This window comes from Hibiscus syriacus, unplaced genomic scaffold (genome assembly GCF_006381635.1).
Source record: "Hibiscus syriacus cultivar Baekdansim isolate YM2019G1 unplaced genomic scaffold, ASM638163v2 tig00113726_pilon, whole genome shotgun sequence".
In the NCBI taxonomy this organism is placed as follows: Eukaryota; Viridiplantae; Streptophyta; class Magnoliopsida; order Malvales; family Malvaceae; genus Hibiscus; species Hibiscus syriacus.
The window spans coordinates 2621967-2641383 of NW_024063472.1; the positions used below are offsets into that span (position 1 = coordinate 2621967).

The 19417-nt window shown below is 35.6% G+C and overlaps 1 protein-coding gene across 1 annotated transcript; it reads left to right on the top strand.

Moving 5' to 3' along the window:
• Positions 1–8222: 8222 nt before the first annotated feature.
• Positions 8223–14573, top strand: LOC120187825 (cystathionine gamma-synthase 1, chloroplastic-like). Its single transcript, XM_039191436.1, has 7 exons — positions 8223–8266; positions 8384–8552; positions 12847–12905; positions 13078–13198; positions 13315–13350; positions 13687–13794; positions 14472–14573. The coding sequence occupies exons 1-7, from the start codon at positions 8223–8225 to the stop codon at positions 14571–14573; spliced, it is 639 nt and encodes a 212-aa protein (XP_039047367.1).
• Positions 14574–19417: the final 4844 nt, after the last annotated feature.

Consider the following 19417-nt stretch of genomic DNA (forward strand, 5'->3'; position numbering starts at 1 on the left):
TGACCGTTGACATGCTTATTGACTTTGACTTTGATCGTTGACGAGTTTGACCAAAAAATTAAATTTTTTGAATAGTCATATTTTATGTTTTTGAATGTTTGGAGTCTGAATCTGAAGTCTGTTTTGCTAAAATTGAACTCGGTAAGCTATTTTTCGGCATTTTATCTCCCGAGTCAATACAAATTTTCACGTTTAAGTTCCATTTCTGATGTAATTGGTTTTTCCATGTATCTAAGACATTATGGGACGTGGAATTAAAGTTCGAGGGAGATCAAATAGAGTTTAATTGGTTCACTGATGTGGCTCAAAAATCGAGGTAATACTTTACTACCTTATGAATGCTTTATGGTACATGTGATTTATTAATGCATGATTGGAGTTATTGGTCAATTACATAAAGTTAACTATTGTTGGACTCGAATTGAATACGATATAAAGACAGTAAACCCAATAAGACACAATTGACTCGTGTAAGAAACTAGAAGATTGATAAGAGATAAATTTGAGTTTATTGATTTAATCAGTAAATCATTTAATCTCAAGACTCGTAAATTCTGATTAATCTCATTAAAGGTTAAATGTCAGAAATACTTGGATAAAAAACTACGAAAATACCCGTATGATGTAAAAGACAAGGGTTGTCCCTGAAATTAAAAATAACCATGTTAATCGATCATAACCTTTGAGATGATAAACGACTTAGAAGTCTGATTCTTGAATAAACTCCTAAAGACTAATTTGCCAGAAATAATGTATCTGTCAAAATTAAATGAAACAACTGAAGTATCCTCGAAATGGGAAAATGACCTAGAATTTCTACTTCCTGAGCGAACACCTAGAGGCTAAATTATCGAACGTACTTTACACGTATGAATTACTCGAAATGACTATATTATATGACAAAGTTGAACTGAATGGAAGTATTATACGTATCTGAATTGTTGAAATGATTAAATTACTCTGGAAACTCTGAAATGATCAGGATAAACTTGAATACTAAATGAACTAAGTACCTTCAATGACCTAGAATTAAGTGGATGACTTGGATAAGTCCGAAAATGCTGATGAACTTATATGTTGTACAATCTATAAGGGTTAGGAACCCTAAATTAAGCACGTCGACATTTCTTGATACTGTTGCAATATAGAAAGGAAATAAATACCATTGGACTACCTGTTCGTCTCCCTAAGATCCAATCAACGATGATTCTGAAGGTGATCAGTTCAACTAGAGCAATCAATATTAAGAAGTGAATAATGGTGAAGTACCTCGGTCTGAATGGTTGAAGTATTGCAGTATTGGGATTAGATAGTTTAATTGGGCTCGAAATCTTGATAATTCGATATAAATTATAAAAACTATAAATTGTCGTTTCACTCTCATTGTGTTAAATTACTAAAAATTCTTCAAGAAACCAAAATGTCTAAAATGCCTATGGTTGCCTGAATAATGGAATCACTCATGTCATATATGAAATCTCAAGTATCTATGATGTAAAAGATTTTGAATACCTTCCTAATTACTTATCGCCTCTGAAAAATATATGAATACTATATGATCTTGATAAATCACTTCTTGAATGACTGATGAATCTGTTATCTATCAAACCCCCTTTTTATAGGGATCTTATTTCTGAAATCATATCAATTTACAAAATTTTTGTGGTTCCCTACCTGATAAATACCAAGTACCTCCGAAAATTAACTGGATCCTCTAGTGTGTTCCATATATACTATATGATTATTTTATCTGTTCTGAAATGTTATTTACCAAAGTTATTGATTTATTGTTTATGAACTATGGCTACATGATATGTGCTCTCTGGTTACCTATTTTCACTGAAAAAATATAATCGTTCCTGATTTATAGATCATGGAATCTACTGTTTACTATTTGAATTGATTATTGGGATATTGTCTGGGTAGGATTCTAGAGTATAGAGGTTCAGCTCTGATCAAGATGGTAATTCCTTATGGAGCTAAGGTATTTCTTGGGTAGGCTTTGAGGCCCCAAGGCACTCCCTTAGTATGGGGACTGTATTTTGGTGTACGGATGGAGGGAATTCATGTGATTTAAATAACTACATTGTCATTTTTACAACATTCTACTGGATCATGATTTTTATAGTGAAGTTACTGGTCAATCTTATTTCTACTAGATATTATATGCATAGGAGTCTGGAGTACGAAGGTTCAGCTCTGATCAAACTGGTAAATCCTTACGGACCTAAGGAGGCCCTTGGGTAGGCCATATGCCCTAAGGTACTCCCTTAGGGTGGCTCATTTGCTATGTGCTTAGGGTAAGTCCTTATGGATGCAGTTTTGGGAATACTGCATATCAGTGTTTGGTTGAAGGGTATTACTGTGGTTTATGTTTTAAACTACTAATGTTTTTAAAGGATCTATACACATTTCTCTTTTTTGTTGGAACACACTAGACTCCCTCGATTCAAACTTCTGAATCTATCTCTCTGAATACTTCCTTCAGACCATAAATTCCTATTTTGTAACTAAAGACTTAACTAATGGAATCTGAATTCACCGCTAGAATCTGATGATGCCAGTCCTGCTAAGGAATTTATGCTTTACCTTATACCTGATGACCTATTACATTCATCTAGTAGTTCTGTATTACTGAGCTTCCAAAAACTCACTCTTTATTCACCATTTCAAGTTAAAAGAATTGATCCAGTGCAGCTGTCAACTTCAGTTTTGGGAGTTCATTCGGCTTGGCTTGCAGAGTACGATACAATGTGTAATTAGGGGGCATGTTGGTCACATTTGATTTTTTTATATACTTAGTCTGAAACTTATATGATTTTAATTATGTTTGTAATATATGAATGGTTTTATGAACTTGTATTTTATTTATAAATTGTTTTATGATTTTACACGTTTTAACAAAAACTTTAACTTTTCCTGGATTTTTATTGTGGGTTGCTCCGGTGGCCCTAATGTGACACCTCAGATCGGGTTACCCGCATCGGTAGAAGTAGGGATGGCAAACGGGCGGGTCGGGTGCGGATACCCCCTCCCCCATCCCCATACCCACCTAATATTTTTCAATCCACCACCCGCCCACCACCCATGATGGGTACAAATTTTCAAATCCACACCCGCCCACGCGGGTACATTCTTAAATCCATCCCCACACCCATTATCCACTAGCGACGTACCCGTCTAGACCCGCATGAAAGCAAACTTAAGTTATATATAAGCAACAAACATAAAAAAAAAACATTTCCATTAAGAAACATATCCATTAAGAAACATAATAAAATAATCCAAGGATTATCTGAGTTAAATTTTAATATAGATCTTAAAGTACATAAAACACCATAATAAAAGACATAATTAAAGTTTATAAACATAAATGACAAACACATAATGTTTTGTTCTTTGGCACAACATTCTAAAATTTCAGGCAATACTTGTGACATCTGATACTCCAGTATTACAATCATCATTCTCTATTTCCTCCAATTGAGAGCGCTCCAATTTAAATTCACTACTACCTACATATTTAATAGAAAGTGGGCGGGCGGATGCGGGGTGGGTAATGTCTCAAACCCATTACCCGCCCACTACCCATGACGGGTATCACTTTCTAAATCCACACCCCGCCCACTACCCGCTAAAATTATACCCATCCCCGCCCCAATTGGAGCGGGTGCGGTGCGGAATCCACAAAACTGTACCCGTTTGCCATCCCTAGGTAGAAGGGTGTTACAAAACAAATGGAATACAAATTGTACCACTACCATCAATTTGGCCACTAAAACGTCATAGAATCAAACAATTACTGTAACTTGTGTTTAATACAGTTCACTTTTTTTGATTTTCTTTTCATAAAATAACAATTTAAACTATGAAATTTAACGATTGAGATTATTATTTTAATAATATAAAGTAATTATAAAGTAACATCTCTTCATAATCTTTTTAATCAATAATAACATACACTGTACAAATATAATTGCTTAGATTAAAAATTTCAAGGAAAAATGACACCCTTCTTATGGTCGCAATAAATCTAAGACAATGCCTTAAGGTGTTTGGGTTCTTCTGTTTTAGTGCTCGCTTCAGATGTACTGTAGTGTTTTAGCCGTATGCTATTATAAGGGTGTTGTATCCTGTTTTCACGTTAGTTTGTAATTCTTACATAAGGAGTTATATTATGTAATGAAGGGTTTTATTCCTAATCAATAAGTCTTTCTGTTGAGAGAAAATAATTCGGATGGTGCTTAAAATTGATTATAACACGTCTATAGGGAACGAAGTTATTTGTACGACTTGTGATTATGGTTGACTCGAATAAACCGTTAGTACTTTCTATTCATGCAAAAGAGGTATGTGGCTTGATTGATGTATAAAACAAGAATAAAAATTTGAATGCATCTGTTGCAATGAAGGATTTAAATAACCAAAACATAGTGAGGAATCAATAGTCCATAGATGATTACAAAAAACAAAAGGAGAATATTGTGTTGTGAGGGCCAGCAAAGGGGCGAAACAATACATATAAGGGTACGAATGACACTAAGTCTCAAGCATTAGAGAGTCTAAATGAAGATGGGATGATGAAGGTAGGAGGACTCGGGATGATGTTGATAGATCATGATAGTGAGAAATTCACTGACTAGAAAGATTTTCAACTATCCGTTGTTGCACCAATGAGTTCTGCAACATTCTGTGATTCATGGTGGAGAAGAATAAAGAAGAATATCTTTCTTCAACTTTTTTCTTCTTCTTAAAACCTGGTCAAAAGTTGTGAGATGTCAAAGGATCAACATGTGTAATCGTCTCGTGTAGTAAATTAGAGTTAGGTTATTAATCTAATGCACTGCATTAATATTTTGTTACCTCTAGTAATGACTATTAACAATGAGTGACTGATTTATTATAAATCGATAATAATAATTAATTCAAAAGAAATAATATTTGAACTTTTTTATTTAATTAAGATGTGATCATTGAAAGTTATTGACATATCACAATGAATATATAAAGTTAAAAAGACACGAATCAAGTGGCATATGTAGTAACTGAATTGTTTTTATTCCCGATGACCCGAGTTTAAACACTATAGATGCCAAGGGTGTGAGCGTTCAGTGTTGAAAGGTTAAGAGTTATCTTCGGACATATTCTGCCTTTTACATACCTCATACTATTCAAAAATAAATAAAGTTAAAAGGGTAAACTACACAAATTATTACTAATATTTTAGTAAACTTTTATTTTTCACTAAAATTTTAAAATTAACAAATTAGTCACTAAATTATCAAATAATTCTTTATGATTCTTTTATTATCTATCTCTATAATCTATTAACCCAAAAAGTGGGTTACAGAAATTTGATGAAGTATTTCATACTGATGAAGACGAGTATTTGAGGGTAAGAAAGTTTGGAAAATTTTCAATCCAAAGGTGTATTTTTTTTCATGACTTTATTTTATAGGTATTCTTCGACTCTTATGGGAGGTATGGGGGTAAGGAGATGAAGAAATCACTTAAGAGATGTATATCATAAAATGATATCAATCAATTTGTCATTTTAAAAACTTCAGTAAAAAGTAAAAATTTATTTAAATATTAATGATTGTTTGTGTAATTTGTCCTTTTTAATTTTATTTATTTGTTAATATATCAAGAATTGTTAAAATTTTAACAATAATGTTAAGTTGATTATATATTAATTAAATAAAAACGAAAATAATAAAAGTGAGCAACTAAAAGAAAATTCCACGAAACCTCAACGGGATTCGTGTATTTAAGCTGTTAGAAGCCAATGAAGAGAAAAAGAACAGGGAGCCTCTTCACATTCCGGAGAAGTCGCAAAGCATAATAAGAGAGAGGTGAAACGGTGTCGTAAAACCAATGGCTGCACCTGTATCTTCGTGTTCTTTTCTTCCATGGGTTTTCAATGCTCATTCTTCATACGAGTGCCGTTCCGATCCAGACTTCTCCGGTGCACCGACTGGGGACAAGCCTCACCTCCGCTCGAACCGACGGGTGACGCCTTCTTTTTTTTTTTCTACCGGAGGCGGTGGTTTGTCGTCTCCGATCCTTCGCTTCCCGCCCAACTTCGTCCGTCAGCTCAGCGTCAGGGATCGACGCAACTGTAGCAACATCGGTGTCGCGCAAGTTGTTGCGGCTTCTTGGTCCAACGGTTCTTCTTCTCGTTACCCGGCCTCGGCAGTGGCTGCTGCTTCTCAGGCAGCCGCAGCCTCCCGCCCCGTCTCTGATGATGTGGCGGTTGTAGATGGTTGTATAGACAACGGTGGTGTACAGATTGGGGATCTATGCGATTCCAAGACATCGTTTTTGAGCTCCGATGGGAGCATCATTGTTCATGCTGGTAAACGAAATAGTTACTTTTATTTTCAGTTTCGTTGAAATATTTATTTATCTATTTATTTCAAACAGTGGAGCTACTTTTCTCTGATCGGAAAAGAAAGGATAGCTAAAATTGTGGTTTATGTCGATCCATTTTTTTTATTTAGAATCAATCATTAACTAAAACTTATTAATATACTGTTTCCTTAATCACGATCTTTGAGGCCTTTAATGATCATTTTATATCATATACCTACACAATTGTTACATATTTATATTCAGTATTTTTATATTCTATCTCAAGTATCGTTATTTCTTTATTGCAAGTACTATTATCTCATCAAGTTCCCAATATTAAAATTTTCTTTCTAAATACTCTTATCCAAACAATGCAATTACAAATGCTGATATTCTGAATTGATGCAAATCAAATTCAAAATTGCACAATATTACTCATCCAAACGCATTTCTGATGGGTTTTATATTTTTATTTGTGCAGGTGAAATATTAGATCGCGGTATAGTTACCGATGCAGTTACTACTCCAGTGGTTAATACTTCCGCATATTTCTTCAAGAAAACTCAGGAGCTTATTGACTTCAAGGTACAATAATAATAATAATAGTGTTAATTAATCTGCTGTCTCTGTAGAGAATGTTTATGTTGACCTATTAGCGTGCTTGTAAAGGTTTTGAATTAAAGAAATGGTTTGGTTTTTTATATGTTAAGTTGCCATTGTTAGGGTTGGCTGCCATCTGTTTGCGTTTAACCAATCGCACTACAAATGATGTCTTCTGCTTATTTGTTTCAATGAAATGGCGAGCTAAAAGAATTTGATTGTTGTCCCAAAATTTTGCATTGCATTAACATTTTGTATGATATTGTTGATGAGACACCCTCCCATTTTTTTTTATTTGTTCGGTGGTTTGGAGCATTTGGAATAAATTTATTAGGTTCTGGAACATTCAATTTGTCTTTCATGTTGATGCAAAAATATTTCTCCTAGCATGGGCTGATTTGAGGATTAATTCGACCATATGGTCATTTATTCCAGGGGTTGTCCTATGGACAATTTGGAAATTCAGAAATTATATTGTATTTGAAGGAGGGAAGGTAGATCAAGCAGAACTCTTCTTTTTAGCTAGGTTCAGGCTAGCTTCATGGTACTTAGCAAAGTACAAACAGGTATCGATCTCTAAGGATTTGCTTATTTCAGATCCTTCCTTAGGGGATTCTTATTCTCCTAACTCCAAACCGATTGCAACTGTGATTAATTGGTCCCCTCCCCCAAAGGGCTTCATCAAATTAAATGTCGATGCTGCTACTACTACTGATTGGAAGAGAAGTGGGATAGGTGGTGTTTTGAGAGATGATAACGGGACAATCATAGACACTTACAAGGAATCTGCAGGACCTGGTCCTCTTACTTTGATGGAATTGAAATCTATCTTTAAGTATCTTTCACACTATATGACACAAATTCAAGGATCGGTTGATCATTGAGAGTGACTGCAGGGTGGCAGTTGACTGGGTTAGGGATTTCGTTTCATGTCTTGTTGTTTATGCTTACATTGTTAAAGATATTATTGAAAAACTTAGACTGTGTGAAGGTGTTATTAGATGGGTTAATAGGGTAGCTAATCTAGAGGCAGACGCTCTAGCTAAGGCTGGACTTGGTTGATATTTATGTTGTTTTTAAGGTTGTAACTATTTAGGTTGTCGATCTCCTTCAAGGAGTTCTAGGTTTTTGTAATCTATTGTATTAAGTTTATTATTAATAAAATCCAAGGCACTCTTTTCCTCCTTCTGCTGATTAAGGAATTTTTTCAGAGTTCCATTAATCATGAAGGGGTTTTTTAATGAGGCCTAATATTCCTATAAAAAAATATGGATGGTACGGAAATCCAACCACTGTGGTTGCAGAGGAGAAGGTAAGGTTGGGTTGCCTCTCTTGTATTTTTAATTATACATTGTTAATTACACTACATTTGCATGTCTCTGCTATATCTGTCTTCGAAACATTCATAAGGTTATCTTTCCTTTTTCAGTGCACTTGAGGGGGATGAGTCGACCCTGATTATGGCATCTGGAATGTGTGCTAGCACAGTCATGCTGATGGCATTGGTTTCTGCTGGTGGACATATTGTGGCAACAACGGATTGCTACCGAAAAACTAGGATATTCATTGAGACCATTCTTCCTAAAATGGGAATCTCGGTATGGCTTCTTATGAAAATACTGATGCAGCCAGACATACGTAGTTTTTAATTTTTACACAATCCCCATTTCTTTCTTAGGGTTTTTACTTAATATACAAGAACGAGTTTGAATTAAGAACCTAATGCAGCTTGTAGCAATTTTTATGCTAGACTTTCATAAATTTTTATATTTCTATGAAGTAATATATTGAATTTGGTTCATTTTTATTTGTGTTTTGGTTGTCATCCTGTTGGAAGTGTAAATGGGCACTTAATAATTTATAACTCGAACTATTATTGATACGAAACAAAATACGTTACAACGACACTACTTCAATATTACAATACTAGCTGCGGCTAGTTTACAATCATCTTATAGCTTTGCTAAGCTCTCTCTCTATTCTCTCTAATATTTTTCTTCACTCGTATTTTTCATGCTCATGCTGCTACAAATTACACACATATATATAGCTACTAAACCGACATATTTGAAGACTCAAGATACTTCTCAATTTCTCTCAATTATTGCCTTGCTTTCCGTAAACAAATTTGTGATGCCACGTTTCAAACAATTCCAAAATATGTTTGCCGACATACACTTGTGGTTTAGTGTACTACACATAATTCCATAGCATTTCCACTTTGCTTTGTTTTACTTGTGAATCCATCTCCATTTGCCACGTTTTGTTGCACACACATATTTTTATTAGAAATCAAGTTTGATTTTAACACTCCCCCTCAAACTTGATTTCCCATTCCGAAGTTTTCTTTGAGTCAGTAAACTTTGTCTTCATGTCCCTTTTTAATGTATCCAAGTGGTTGCTTAATATAAACTTCTTCTTCTAGGTAGCCATTTAGAAATGCCGACTTCACATCCATTTGATAAATTTTCCATCCTTTTTGTGCTGCAACTGTTGTGAGAAATCTGATGGTCTCGATCCTTGCTACTGGGGCAAATACTTCATCATAGTCTATTCCTTGTCTTTGCTTATAGCCTTTGACAACTAGCCTCGCTTTATGTTTCTCGACCTTTCCTTCTTTATTGGTCTTAGTCTTGTAAACCCATTTTACTCCAATTGGATTACGACCTTCTGGTTATCTTGTTAGCTCCATGTATCATTTCTTTCTATTGATGCAATTTCTTAATCATTGCATTCTTCCATTTGTCATCTTCAACTGCTTCTTCTTATGTTATTGGATTACTATTCAAAAGTTAGAAGAAAATTGAAACATTATTTAGTTCATAATCATTGTACCTTTTTGGTATTCTTCTCTCTCTTGTGGATCTTCGAATTTCTGTGGGAGGTGTTTCAGATTTTTCTATTATGTTGTTAGCATCGCTGCTGCTGCTTGTCGACGATGGTACATTTTGTTGAGGACCTTGATCATCAGCTTGTTCATCTTGATTGATAAGATTGTCATCTTTATCTTTATCTTCATTAAAAAATAGTCCTTCAACTTTCTTTTCTTCTTTGCTCCACCTCCAATATTATGCTTCATCAAACTCGACATCTCTTGAAATTATTACCTTCTTGGTAAGAGGATTATATAATCTGTAAGCTTTGTTTCTTTCATCATAGCCAATGAAAATACATTTTTCTCCTCTGTCATCAAGATTCTTTCTAGTCTATTCAGGAATGTAGGCATATGCAATGCATCCAAAAATCTTGAGGTGTCCAACTCATGGTTTCTGACCACTCCATGCTTCGTTTGGCGTCATATACTTCACACTTTTTGTTAGACATCTGTTTAATAGTTAAACTGCACATCGAACTGCTTCAGCCCAGAAATTTCTCTGTAGTTGCTTACCTTTTATCATGCTTCTTGTCATGTCTAGGATTGTGTGGTTTTTTCTTTCTGCAACTCCATTTTGTTGTGGCGTGTATCTAACTGTCAGCTGATGGATGATGCCATGCTCTTTGCAGAATCCTTCAAATAACTTTGATGTATATTCACCTCCTCTATCTGATCTGAGTATCTTCAAATATTAACCGTTTTGTTTTTCCGCCATTGCTTTAAATTCTTTCAATTTTTCTAATACTTCTGACTTTCATTTCAAGATATAAATTCAACACTTCCTACTAAAATCATCAATAAAAGTTAGGTAATACATGTTACCGCCAAGCGATGGTATGTCAAAAGGACCGACTATATCTGTGTGTACTATCTCCAGCGGTCTCTGGGTACGCCAGAATCTACCAACTTTAAAGCTTTGTCTATGTTGCTTTCCTTTAATGCAAGCCTCACATAATTGATTTAGAGGGTTGATCCCTGGTAGTCCTTTCACCATACTTGTTTTTTATAACAAATTCAAACCAGAAAATCCAAGATGTCCATATCTTAGGTGCCACAGCCATGAATCATCTTTGATCGCAATCTTCATGCACTTGACTTCTCCCGACTCAATATCATTTGTAAAGAGACAATTTCGAGTCATATCAACTTGGGTTATCAATTCTCCTTTATTTTTGATGGCAAACGAGCGATTCTTCATTAGCATTTCATATCATTTTTCCAGGAGTTGACCAAGACTGATGATATTGCTTTTCAAAGCAGGTACATAATAGACATCTGAAATGTATTTATTTTCTCCATTTCTCTGAGTAATCATGACTTCACATTTTCCTTTTAGTTCTGCGTGCGAGTCATCTCCAAAAGTTACACGCCCATAGACTGTTTCATCTAATTTCACAAACAGTTCCTTTTGTCCACATATATGGTTGCTGACACAATTATCAAGATACCAAATATTTTTCTTGAATTCTTCATTTCCTTTATAAGTGATGAATATATGAGATTTTTCAATTTTTTCTTCTTCAGCTGCTGCTACGTTATTTCTTTCTTCTTGTTTAGGAGCAGATCTACACTCATAACTATAATGACCATACTTATTGCAATTATAACATTGTACCTGAAATTTATTTTTTTGTTGATATCTGCCTCTACCTCGGCCTCGACTTCGGCTTCTGAATCCTCGTCCACGGCCTGATGTTGAATTGTTTTCATTTATTTGATCGGTGCCATATGATTGATCACCACGTCCACGAGTTCCTCGTCCTCCTCTGTATCTACCACGATTTCCTTGACCTTGTGTAGCTGCTACTAGCTTCTCCTTTGTTGACATTCATCTTGCTTTGTAGAGCTTGCTCCAAATTTTCAGAATCTTTATTTTGTTTCATTTTCTGCTCATGGGCTTGAAGTGAACCCACAAGCTCATCGATCGATATTTGGGATAAATTTTTCGATTCTTCGATTGCCACAACCACGTAATTGAATTTTCTTGTCAATGACCGCAAAATGTTTTCCATCACTCTAATATCGTCGAGTGATTTACAATTTCTTTTCATTTCATTCACGATCGCTTTCACACGGCTAATATAATCATCGATATTTTATGTATTTTCATTTTTGACATCTCAAACTCAGCTCTAAGAGTTTGTAAGCGTACCTTTTTTATTTTTTCGGCACCTTATAGAGATTTTTGCAAAATCTCCCATGCTTGATTTGTGGTCTTCGCGTCAGAAATTTTCTCAAAGGTAAATTGTCTACTCCTTGAAAAATAAAGAACAACACTCTTTTATCTTTTTTCCGAGATTCATTCAATACCTTCTTTTCTTCATTGACCAGGGCTGCTTCTGCTGCATTTTCAGGCTCAGTGTAACCATCCTCGATGATATCCCAACAATCTTGGGAGTCTAGTAACGCCTTCATTTGAATGCTCCAATTGCCATAATTCGTCTTTATCAATCTCGGGATTTGTGGTTGAATCATGTTGGCCATTTTCTCTACCACGTTAAACTCGAACCAAGCTTTGATACCACTTGTTGGAAGCGTAAATGGGTACTCGGTAATTTATAACTTGAACTATTATTGATATGAAACAAAATACGTTACAACGACACTACCTCAATATTACAATGCTAGTTGCGGTTAGTTTACAATCATCTTATAGTTTTGCTAAACTCTCTCTCTATTCTCTCCAATATTTTTCTTCACTCGTATTTTTCATGCTCATGCTGCTACAAATTATACATATATATAGTTAGTAAACCGACATTTGAAAACTCAAGATACTTCTCAATTTCTCTCAATTATTGCCTTGCTTGCCGTAAACAAATTTGTGTTGCCACGTTTCAAACAATTCTAAAATATGTTTGCCGACATACACTTGTGGTTTAGTGTACTGCCACATAATTCCATAGCATTTTCACTTTGATTTGTTTTACTTGTGAATCCATCTCCATTTGGAACGTTTCGTTGCACACATATTTTTATTAGAAATCAAATTTGATTTTAACACATCCTATATGCAGGCTACTGTTATTGACCCAGCAGATGTGGATGGCCCGGAGTCTGCTCTTAATAGAACAAAGTCAGTAGCATAGGAAATGGTTATGCTTTTATGTTTACTTTTGAACTAACAATTCATTTCAAGTTTGAGAGTGATTTATGATTTTTCTGCAGGTTCTCTTTTCTTTACCGAGTCTCCAACAAACCCATTCCTCAGATGCGTTGATATAGAAAAAGTTTTGAAGCTGTCACAGTAAAGGAACACTTGTCTGCATTGATGGTACCTTTGCTACACCACTTAATCAGAAGGCCCTGTCCCTGGGTGCTGATCTTGTTTTGCACTCTGCAACAAAATTTATTGGGGGACACAATGACGTAAACATGCTTTCTTGTTAAATTAGTCAGTTTGAAATTACTTCCTCAGTAATCCTCACTCACACCATCAGTTATCATTAATTCAAGCAATAAACGTGTAATTCTTGATGTCACAGGTTGTTGCTGGTTGTATTAGCGGTTGTGAAAAGTTGGTTACCTAAATTCGTACTTTGCATCATATTTTGGGTGGTACCCTCAACCCGGTGAGGTTTCCCAATTCCAGAATCCGATTAAACATATTCTTGATGTCTCGTGTTTATGTCAAACCATATATACTTGGTTTCAGTTGGAAGTAGATTAATTTTGTAAGTCAACTGAGTTAAGAAGAGGGCTAGGTTGTTACGGTGGTTGGGTTCTAGTCGGTGGAGATCATTGTGTTGCTTATAGAACGATGCTTTAGTGATGTTCAACTTATTCTTGGAAGATTTGTGTCTGAAAATTAAGTTGCATGGTTTAAAGAGAACCTGTTTGTTTCTATGTTTAAACAGAATGCCGCATATCTGATCATCAGAGGCATGAAAACACTGTATCTTCTTGTACAGCAACAGAATTCAACAGCATTAAGGATGGCCGAAGTTTTAGAGGCACATCCTAGGGTATGAATTGCGGTGACATCTGTTTTTCTTATTCTTATTTGTCCCATGCTCCATTTCTTTCACTAATTTGAACTTATTTCCCTGATCCATTGGTTTATCAAATTCCAATGGTTGGCCAAGTCATCCTGAACATGAACTTACGTAGCAGCAAATGACCGGCTTTGTGTTATGATTTAGGATAAGAATGTAGAAGAATTTTAGGGATTTCAGAAATAGAGAGATTTAGGTACCGAAAACGTTCTTCATTCATAAGATAAAAATCCTTAAAGGATTGGTACAAATTATATATTACTAGTACCAGCTGTCAGTACAAAATATCTAACAAAATAATTGCCTTTGCTGACTCACTATCCAAACTTCTCTCTTAATATAATTATATCAGACTCAAGCCCACATATAAGCCCACCAGTAACTTAAATTGGGTAAGACATAATAAACCCACTAACACACCCCCTCCTATAACCTCAGCCGTATCTCATACTCTGCATCCTCTTTTGTCCGATTCCCAAATCTTCAGATCGAATGTCAATCCCTAACTCCCCTTTAAATCCCTAATTTCGTTCAATTCTCTCCCAAATTCTTCTGTTGCTTCTCAATTCTTATCTTCGAAATTTCCCCCAATTCACTACAATCAAACCCTAACTTTCCTGTCATCATAAAAATACCCCCTTCTGCAGAAGATTCTTGTCCCCAAGGATCGAATTGAGGAAACTGTTGTCGCAATACTGTGTAATCCTCTCAAGTTGCCTCTGTTTGTCCCATATTCGTCCACTGGATGAGCAATTGAATGACTGCTCGATTCTGCCTTGTAATCACTCGCTGATCCAAAACTAGGGCTGGGTAAATCTTCAATTGTCCATCCGACGCTACCTCTGGAGGATCGATCGAGATAAGTCCCTTTTTCCCTACTTCTTAAGTAAACTCACGTGGAAGACTGGATGTATTTTCGAATTTGCTGGCAAATCTAATTTATAAACAACCTGACCAATTCTGTTTGAATTTTGTGGGGTCCAAAATATCGAGCAACAAGCTTCAAATTTCTTCGTAGTGCCAGCGATGTTTGTATGTATGGTTGGAGCTTCAGGTAAACTTCATCGCCTATTTGAAATTCCCTGTCTGTTCTATGTTTATCAGTCATCTGTTTCATTCTATTGGTAGCTTGAAGTAGTTGCTCCTTTAACAATGAATTTAACTGTTCCCTGTGTTGCATGACATTCTGCACTGCCTCCACCCTAGAGTCTGTTGTCCAGGTCACATTAGGAGCTTTATACCCATATAAGGCTTCAAATGGTGTCATCTGTAGAGCAGAGTGGTAGTTAGTATTGTACCACCACTCAGCCTGAGCTAACCACTTTGACCAAGTCTTTGGTTTCAAGAAACACATACACCTCAAATATGTTCTAAACATTGATTCAATCTCTCTGTCTGGCCATCTGTTTCAGGATGGTAGGCAGTACTAAATAATGTAGTTGAACCCAATTGCTTCATTAATTCTTGCCAAAACAGACTAGTGAAAGACTTATCCCTGTCAGAAATAGCCACTTTAGGAGGACCATGTAACTTGTAAACTTCATCAAGGTAAACCCTAGCAACTTCCACTACTGATAGGGATGAGCTAGTGGCATAAAATGAGCATACTTGGTGAATTTATCAATCACCACTAAGATGCAATTATATTTTGTTGAAGATGGCAAACCTTCAATGAAGTCCATTTTAATCACTTCCTAAGCATTGTTTGGGACTGAAATAGGCTATAACAATCTTGGCTTAGGAATATGTTCTGTTTTAGTCCTCTGACACACATCACATTGTTGTATATGCTCCTGAATTAAAATTTTCATTCTTGGCCAGAAAAAATAAGACTTAATTTTCTGATAAGTAGCATGAATACCTGAGTGACATCCTTGTGATGAATCATGCAAAGCCACAATTATATTCTGCCTAAGGTCCCCATTCTGCCCACATAAATCCTCTTTTGAAATACAAGACTCCTTTGAGTAACTTCCAGTCCTGTATTTGATCTGGCTTAATAACCAAATAGGTATTTTTTCTTGGGCTATAACATCTTCATAACTCTTTTCAATATCCTGTACCCAAGTAGGTGTTATAACAGTAACTCCCATTTGAACAAATTCACCAGAATCCAATTGTTGTCTAGAAAGTGCATCTGCAGCTTTGTTAGACTTACCCTTCCTATACTGAATAGTATAATCCAGCCCCAATAACTTTGTAAGTCCTTTCTTCTGGATAGTTGTAACTTCTGTTCAAGTAAATGTTTTAAGGGCTCATGATCTGTTTTAATAACAAAAGAACCACTCTCCAAATAATGCCTCCAATGAGAAACTGCCATCAAAATGGCCAAATACTCATTCTCATAGATTGAAAGATCTTCATGCTTAGGACCCAAAGTTTTACTCAAATAAGCTATAGGTCTCTCATCTTGAGAAAGAACAGCTCCAATCCCTTTTGAACTAGTATCAGTTTCCAAAACAAACTTTTGCTCAAAATTAGGTAAAACCAAAACTGGAGCATTACACATAACTTCCTTTAGCTTTTCAAAAGCTGACATAGCTTCCTCAGACCAATAAAACCCATCCTTTTTTAGCATATTGGTTAAAGGCTTACTCAATTCTCCATATCCTCTTATGAATTTTCTGTAGTATCCAATTAAACCCAAAATCCTCTTAAAGCTTTCAGATTCTTAGGTAAAGGCCACTGTTGCATGGCTTTAATTTTGGCAGGATTTGTTGCCACCACATCAGCTTATATTAAGTGCCCTAAATATTCCACTTGCTGCTGTCCAAAGAAGCACTTACTCATTTTTGCATATAACATGTTCTCAACAGAACCTCTAACACAGTTCTTAGGTGTTGTTTATTCTTTGTCAAACTAGGACTATAAACCAATATCATCAAAAAATACAAGAACAAACTTCCTTAAGTATGCTCCAAACAAATCATTCATCAAAGCTTGAAAAGTAGCTGGAGCATTAGTAAGGCCAAAAGGCATTACTTTAAATTCATAGTGTCCTTGATGGGTCCTAAAAGCAGTTTTGCAAATATATTCATCCTTGATTCTAATTTGCCAATATCTAGACCTCTAGTCAATTTTGAAAAGAAAGCAACCCCATTCAATTCATCTAACAAATCCTCCACTATAGGAATAGGAAACTTATTTTTAACTGTAGCAGAATTAAGTTTCCTATAATCCACACAAAATCTCCAAGTTCCATCTTTCTTTTTAATAAGTAAACATGGGGAGGCAAATTGACTTTTGCTCACCTGAATAATAGAAGAGGACAACATTTCAGTAACTGTTTCTCCACTTTAGCCTTATGATGATGAGCAAATCTATAAGGTCTAAGATTTACTGGTTGTGTTCCTTGTTTAAGGACAATTGTATGATCATGTTTCCTTCTAGGAGGCATTCCCCTTGGTTCTTCAAATACTTCTTTAAACTCCTCTGATAAGTCTTGTAATGGTAGTGGAATTTCACTGTCTTCAACTTCAGCACTGAGCAAATAGATCTCCCCATTCAATTCAGTGTCTTTTTTAGCTAGCTTCTGGAATTTCTCACCTGTGATGGGTCTAATTAATGGAAGTTTTGAGATCCTTTTATAACTACAGTTTCCCTATCCTTCTCAAAACTGATGGTCTTAGCTTTAAAGTCCATCATTATAGGGCTGAATTCTTCCATCCAATCTACCCCCAATACCATGTCACTACCTCCCAAAGATATTACTCTGAAATCATTCTGAAATTCATAGCCCTGCTTCTTCCAACTCACTTTATTACTTCTAGCAGTACTAAACAATTTCTCACCATTAGCTACTGTAATAACTAATGGTTGTGTATGAACCAATTCAACCCCTTCCTTTGCCCACTTAGGAGTTACAAAACTATGAGTGATGCCACTATCAATTAGTACATTAATAGGCTTCCCTCTGATAAAACCCTGAATCCTCAAAGTAGTATGTCCCACATTCCCTGTAATAGCATTAATAGAAATTTTCAGGGCTTCCTTAGCTTGATCTTCCACCTCTCCATTCTCCCCTTCTGTTAAATCTTGTTTTGCAGATTCAACAGGCTCTTCTTCCTCCTTACAATTTAATTGTCTGCTTTTACACTGGTGTCCAGGAGTAAATTTCTCTCCACATTTGAAACACAAATTGTGGTTTCTTCTATATTCCAATAGACTCTGTCTTGTGTTTGTATTAGGAGGAACTGACTTAGGCAAAAAAGTCTTAACTCCACTGCCCTGTTGACTATTTGAAGGAGTGTAAGAAAAATTTTTAGCAGGAGGTTTAAACTTATTCCCTTCAATCTCATTAGCTAACTCATATAACTTAGCTTGCCTATAAGCTTCAAATAAGTTCTTGGGCTTTAACACTTTCACCTTATGTTTTAATTCCTCCTTGAGTCCACTGATAAAGCTGGAAACAAAGTACTCCTCCCCCAAATGCATGTTCTGTAGTAACAAATAGGGTCTTAACTCCTCAAATCTTTCTTGATACTCCTCCACACTCTCTTTTTGCATTAGCTTATTGAATTCTTCAATAATATCAGAATAATTTCTATCACAAAATATGTGACATAAATCAGTCGCAAATTCATGCCAAGTAACCCTATGCTTCTGCATCATATACCCATCAAACCATGTCTCAGCTCTCCCAGTTAAATACATAGCAGCTACTTCCATTTTCTGCTCCTCTGGTATTCCAAACAAATTAAAAAACTTCTGACATTTCCTAATCCAACCCCTGGAATTACTACCATCAAACATTGGTAACTCCAATTTTGGTCTAGGTAACACATAACATGTGTTCCTAAAAGGGTTTTTACCACATTTTCTAGTGTCCACATTTTCATCTCCTCCCCCTTAATCTCACTAGAACTACCCATCAGATTTTCTTCATGCAACTTAGGATTAGAAGGTTGCTGACCAGTAAACCCCACAGGTTTAGAAGCCAATATCCCTGGTTCATTAGGTTGAAAGGTATACTTCTCATGCTCGCTCAGAATCGTAATTAAACATGGTTGTTTACCTTTATTTTTGTTTTGTATTACAGCTGGTGGTGGTTGTTTCTTCACTGTCTGAGGTGAATCTGTTTCCTCAGTTGCCTGATTGACAGCTGTAGGATCCTCTGCAAATACCCTCTGTTCTCAGTCATTCCCTCTTCCAATGTTTGAATCCTTCTTTCCAGCTCTGCCTTCTGCCCAGCCCACCAGGATGGTAAGGTCTCCTTCTTCACCTCCAGTGCTACTTGTTCTGGTACCTCTGTGGTTCTAGTTTTCTGCATTTTTCTTATCTTTCCCAGTGTGAACAATTGATTTTGGATCAAAAAACTCAGCTCTGATTACCAATTTGTTATGATTTAGGATAAGAATGTAGAAGAATTTTAGGGATTTCAGAAATAGAGAGTTTAGGTACAAAAAAAGTTCTTCATTCATAAGATAAAAATCCTTAAAGGATTGGTACAAATTATATATTTACTAGTACCAACTGTCAATACAGAATATCTAATAAAATAACTGCCTCTGCTGACTCACCATCCAAACTTCTCTCCTAATATAATTCTATCAGACTCAAGCCCACATATAAGCCCACCAGTAACTTAAATCGG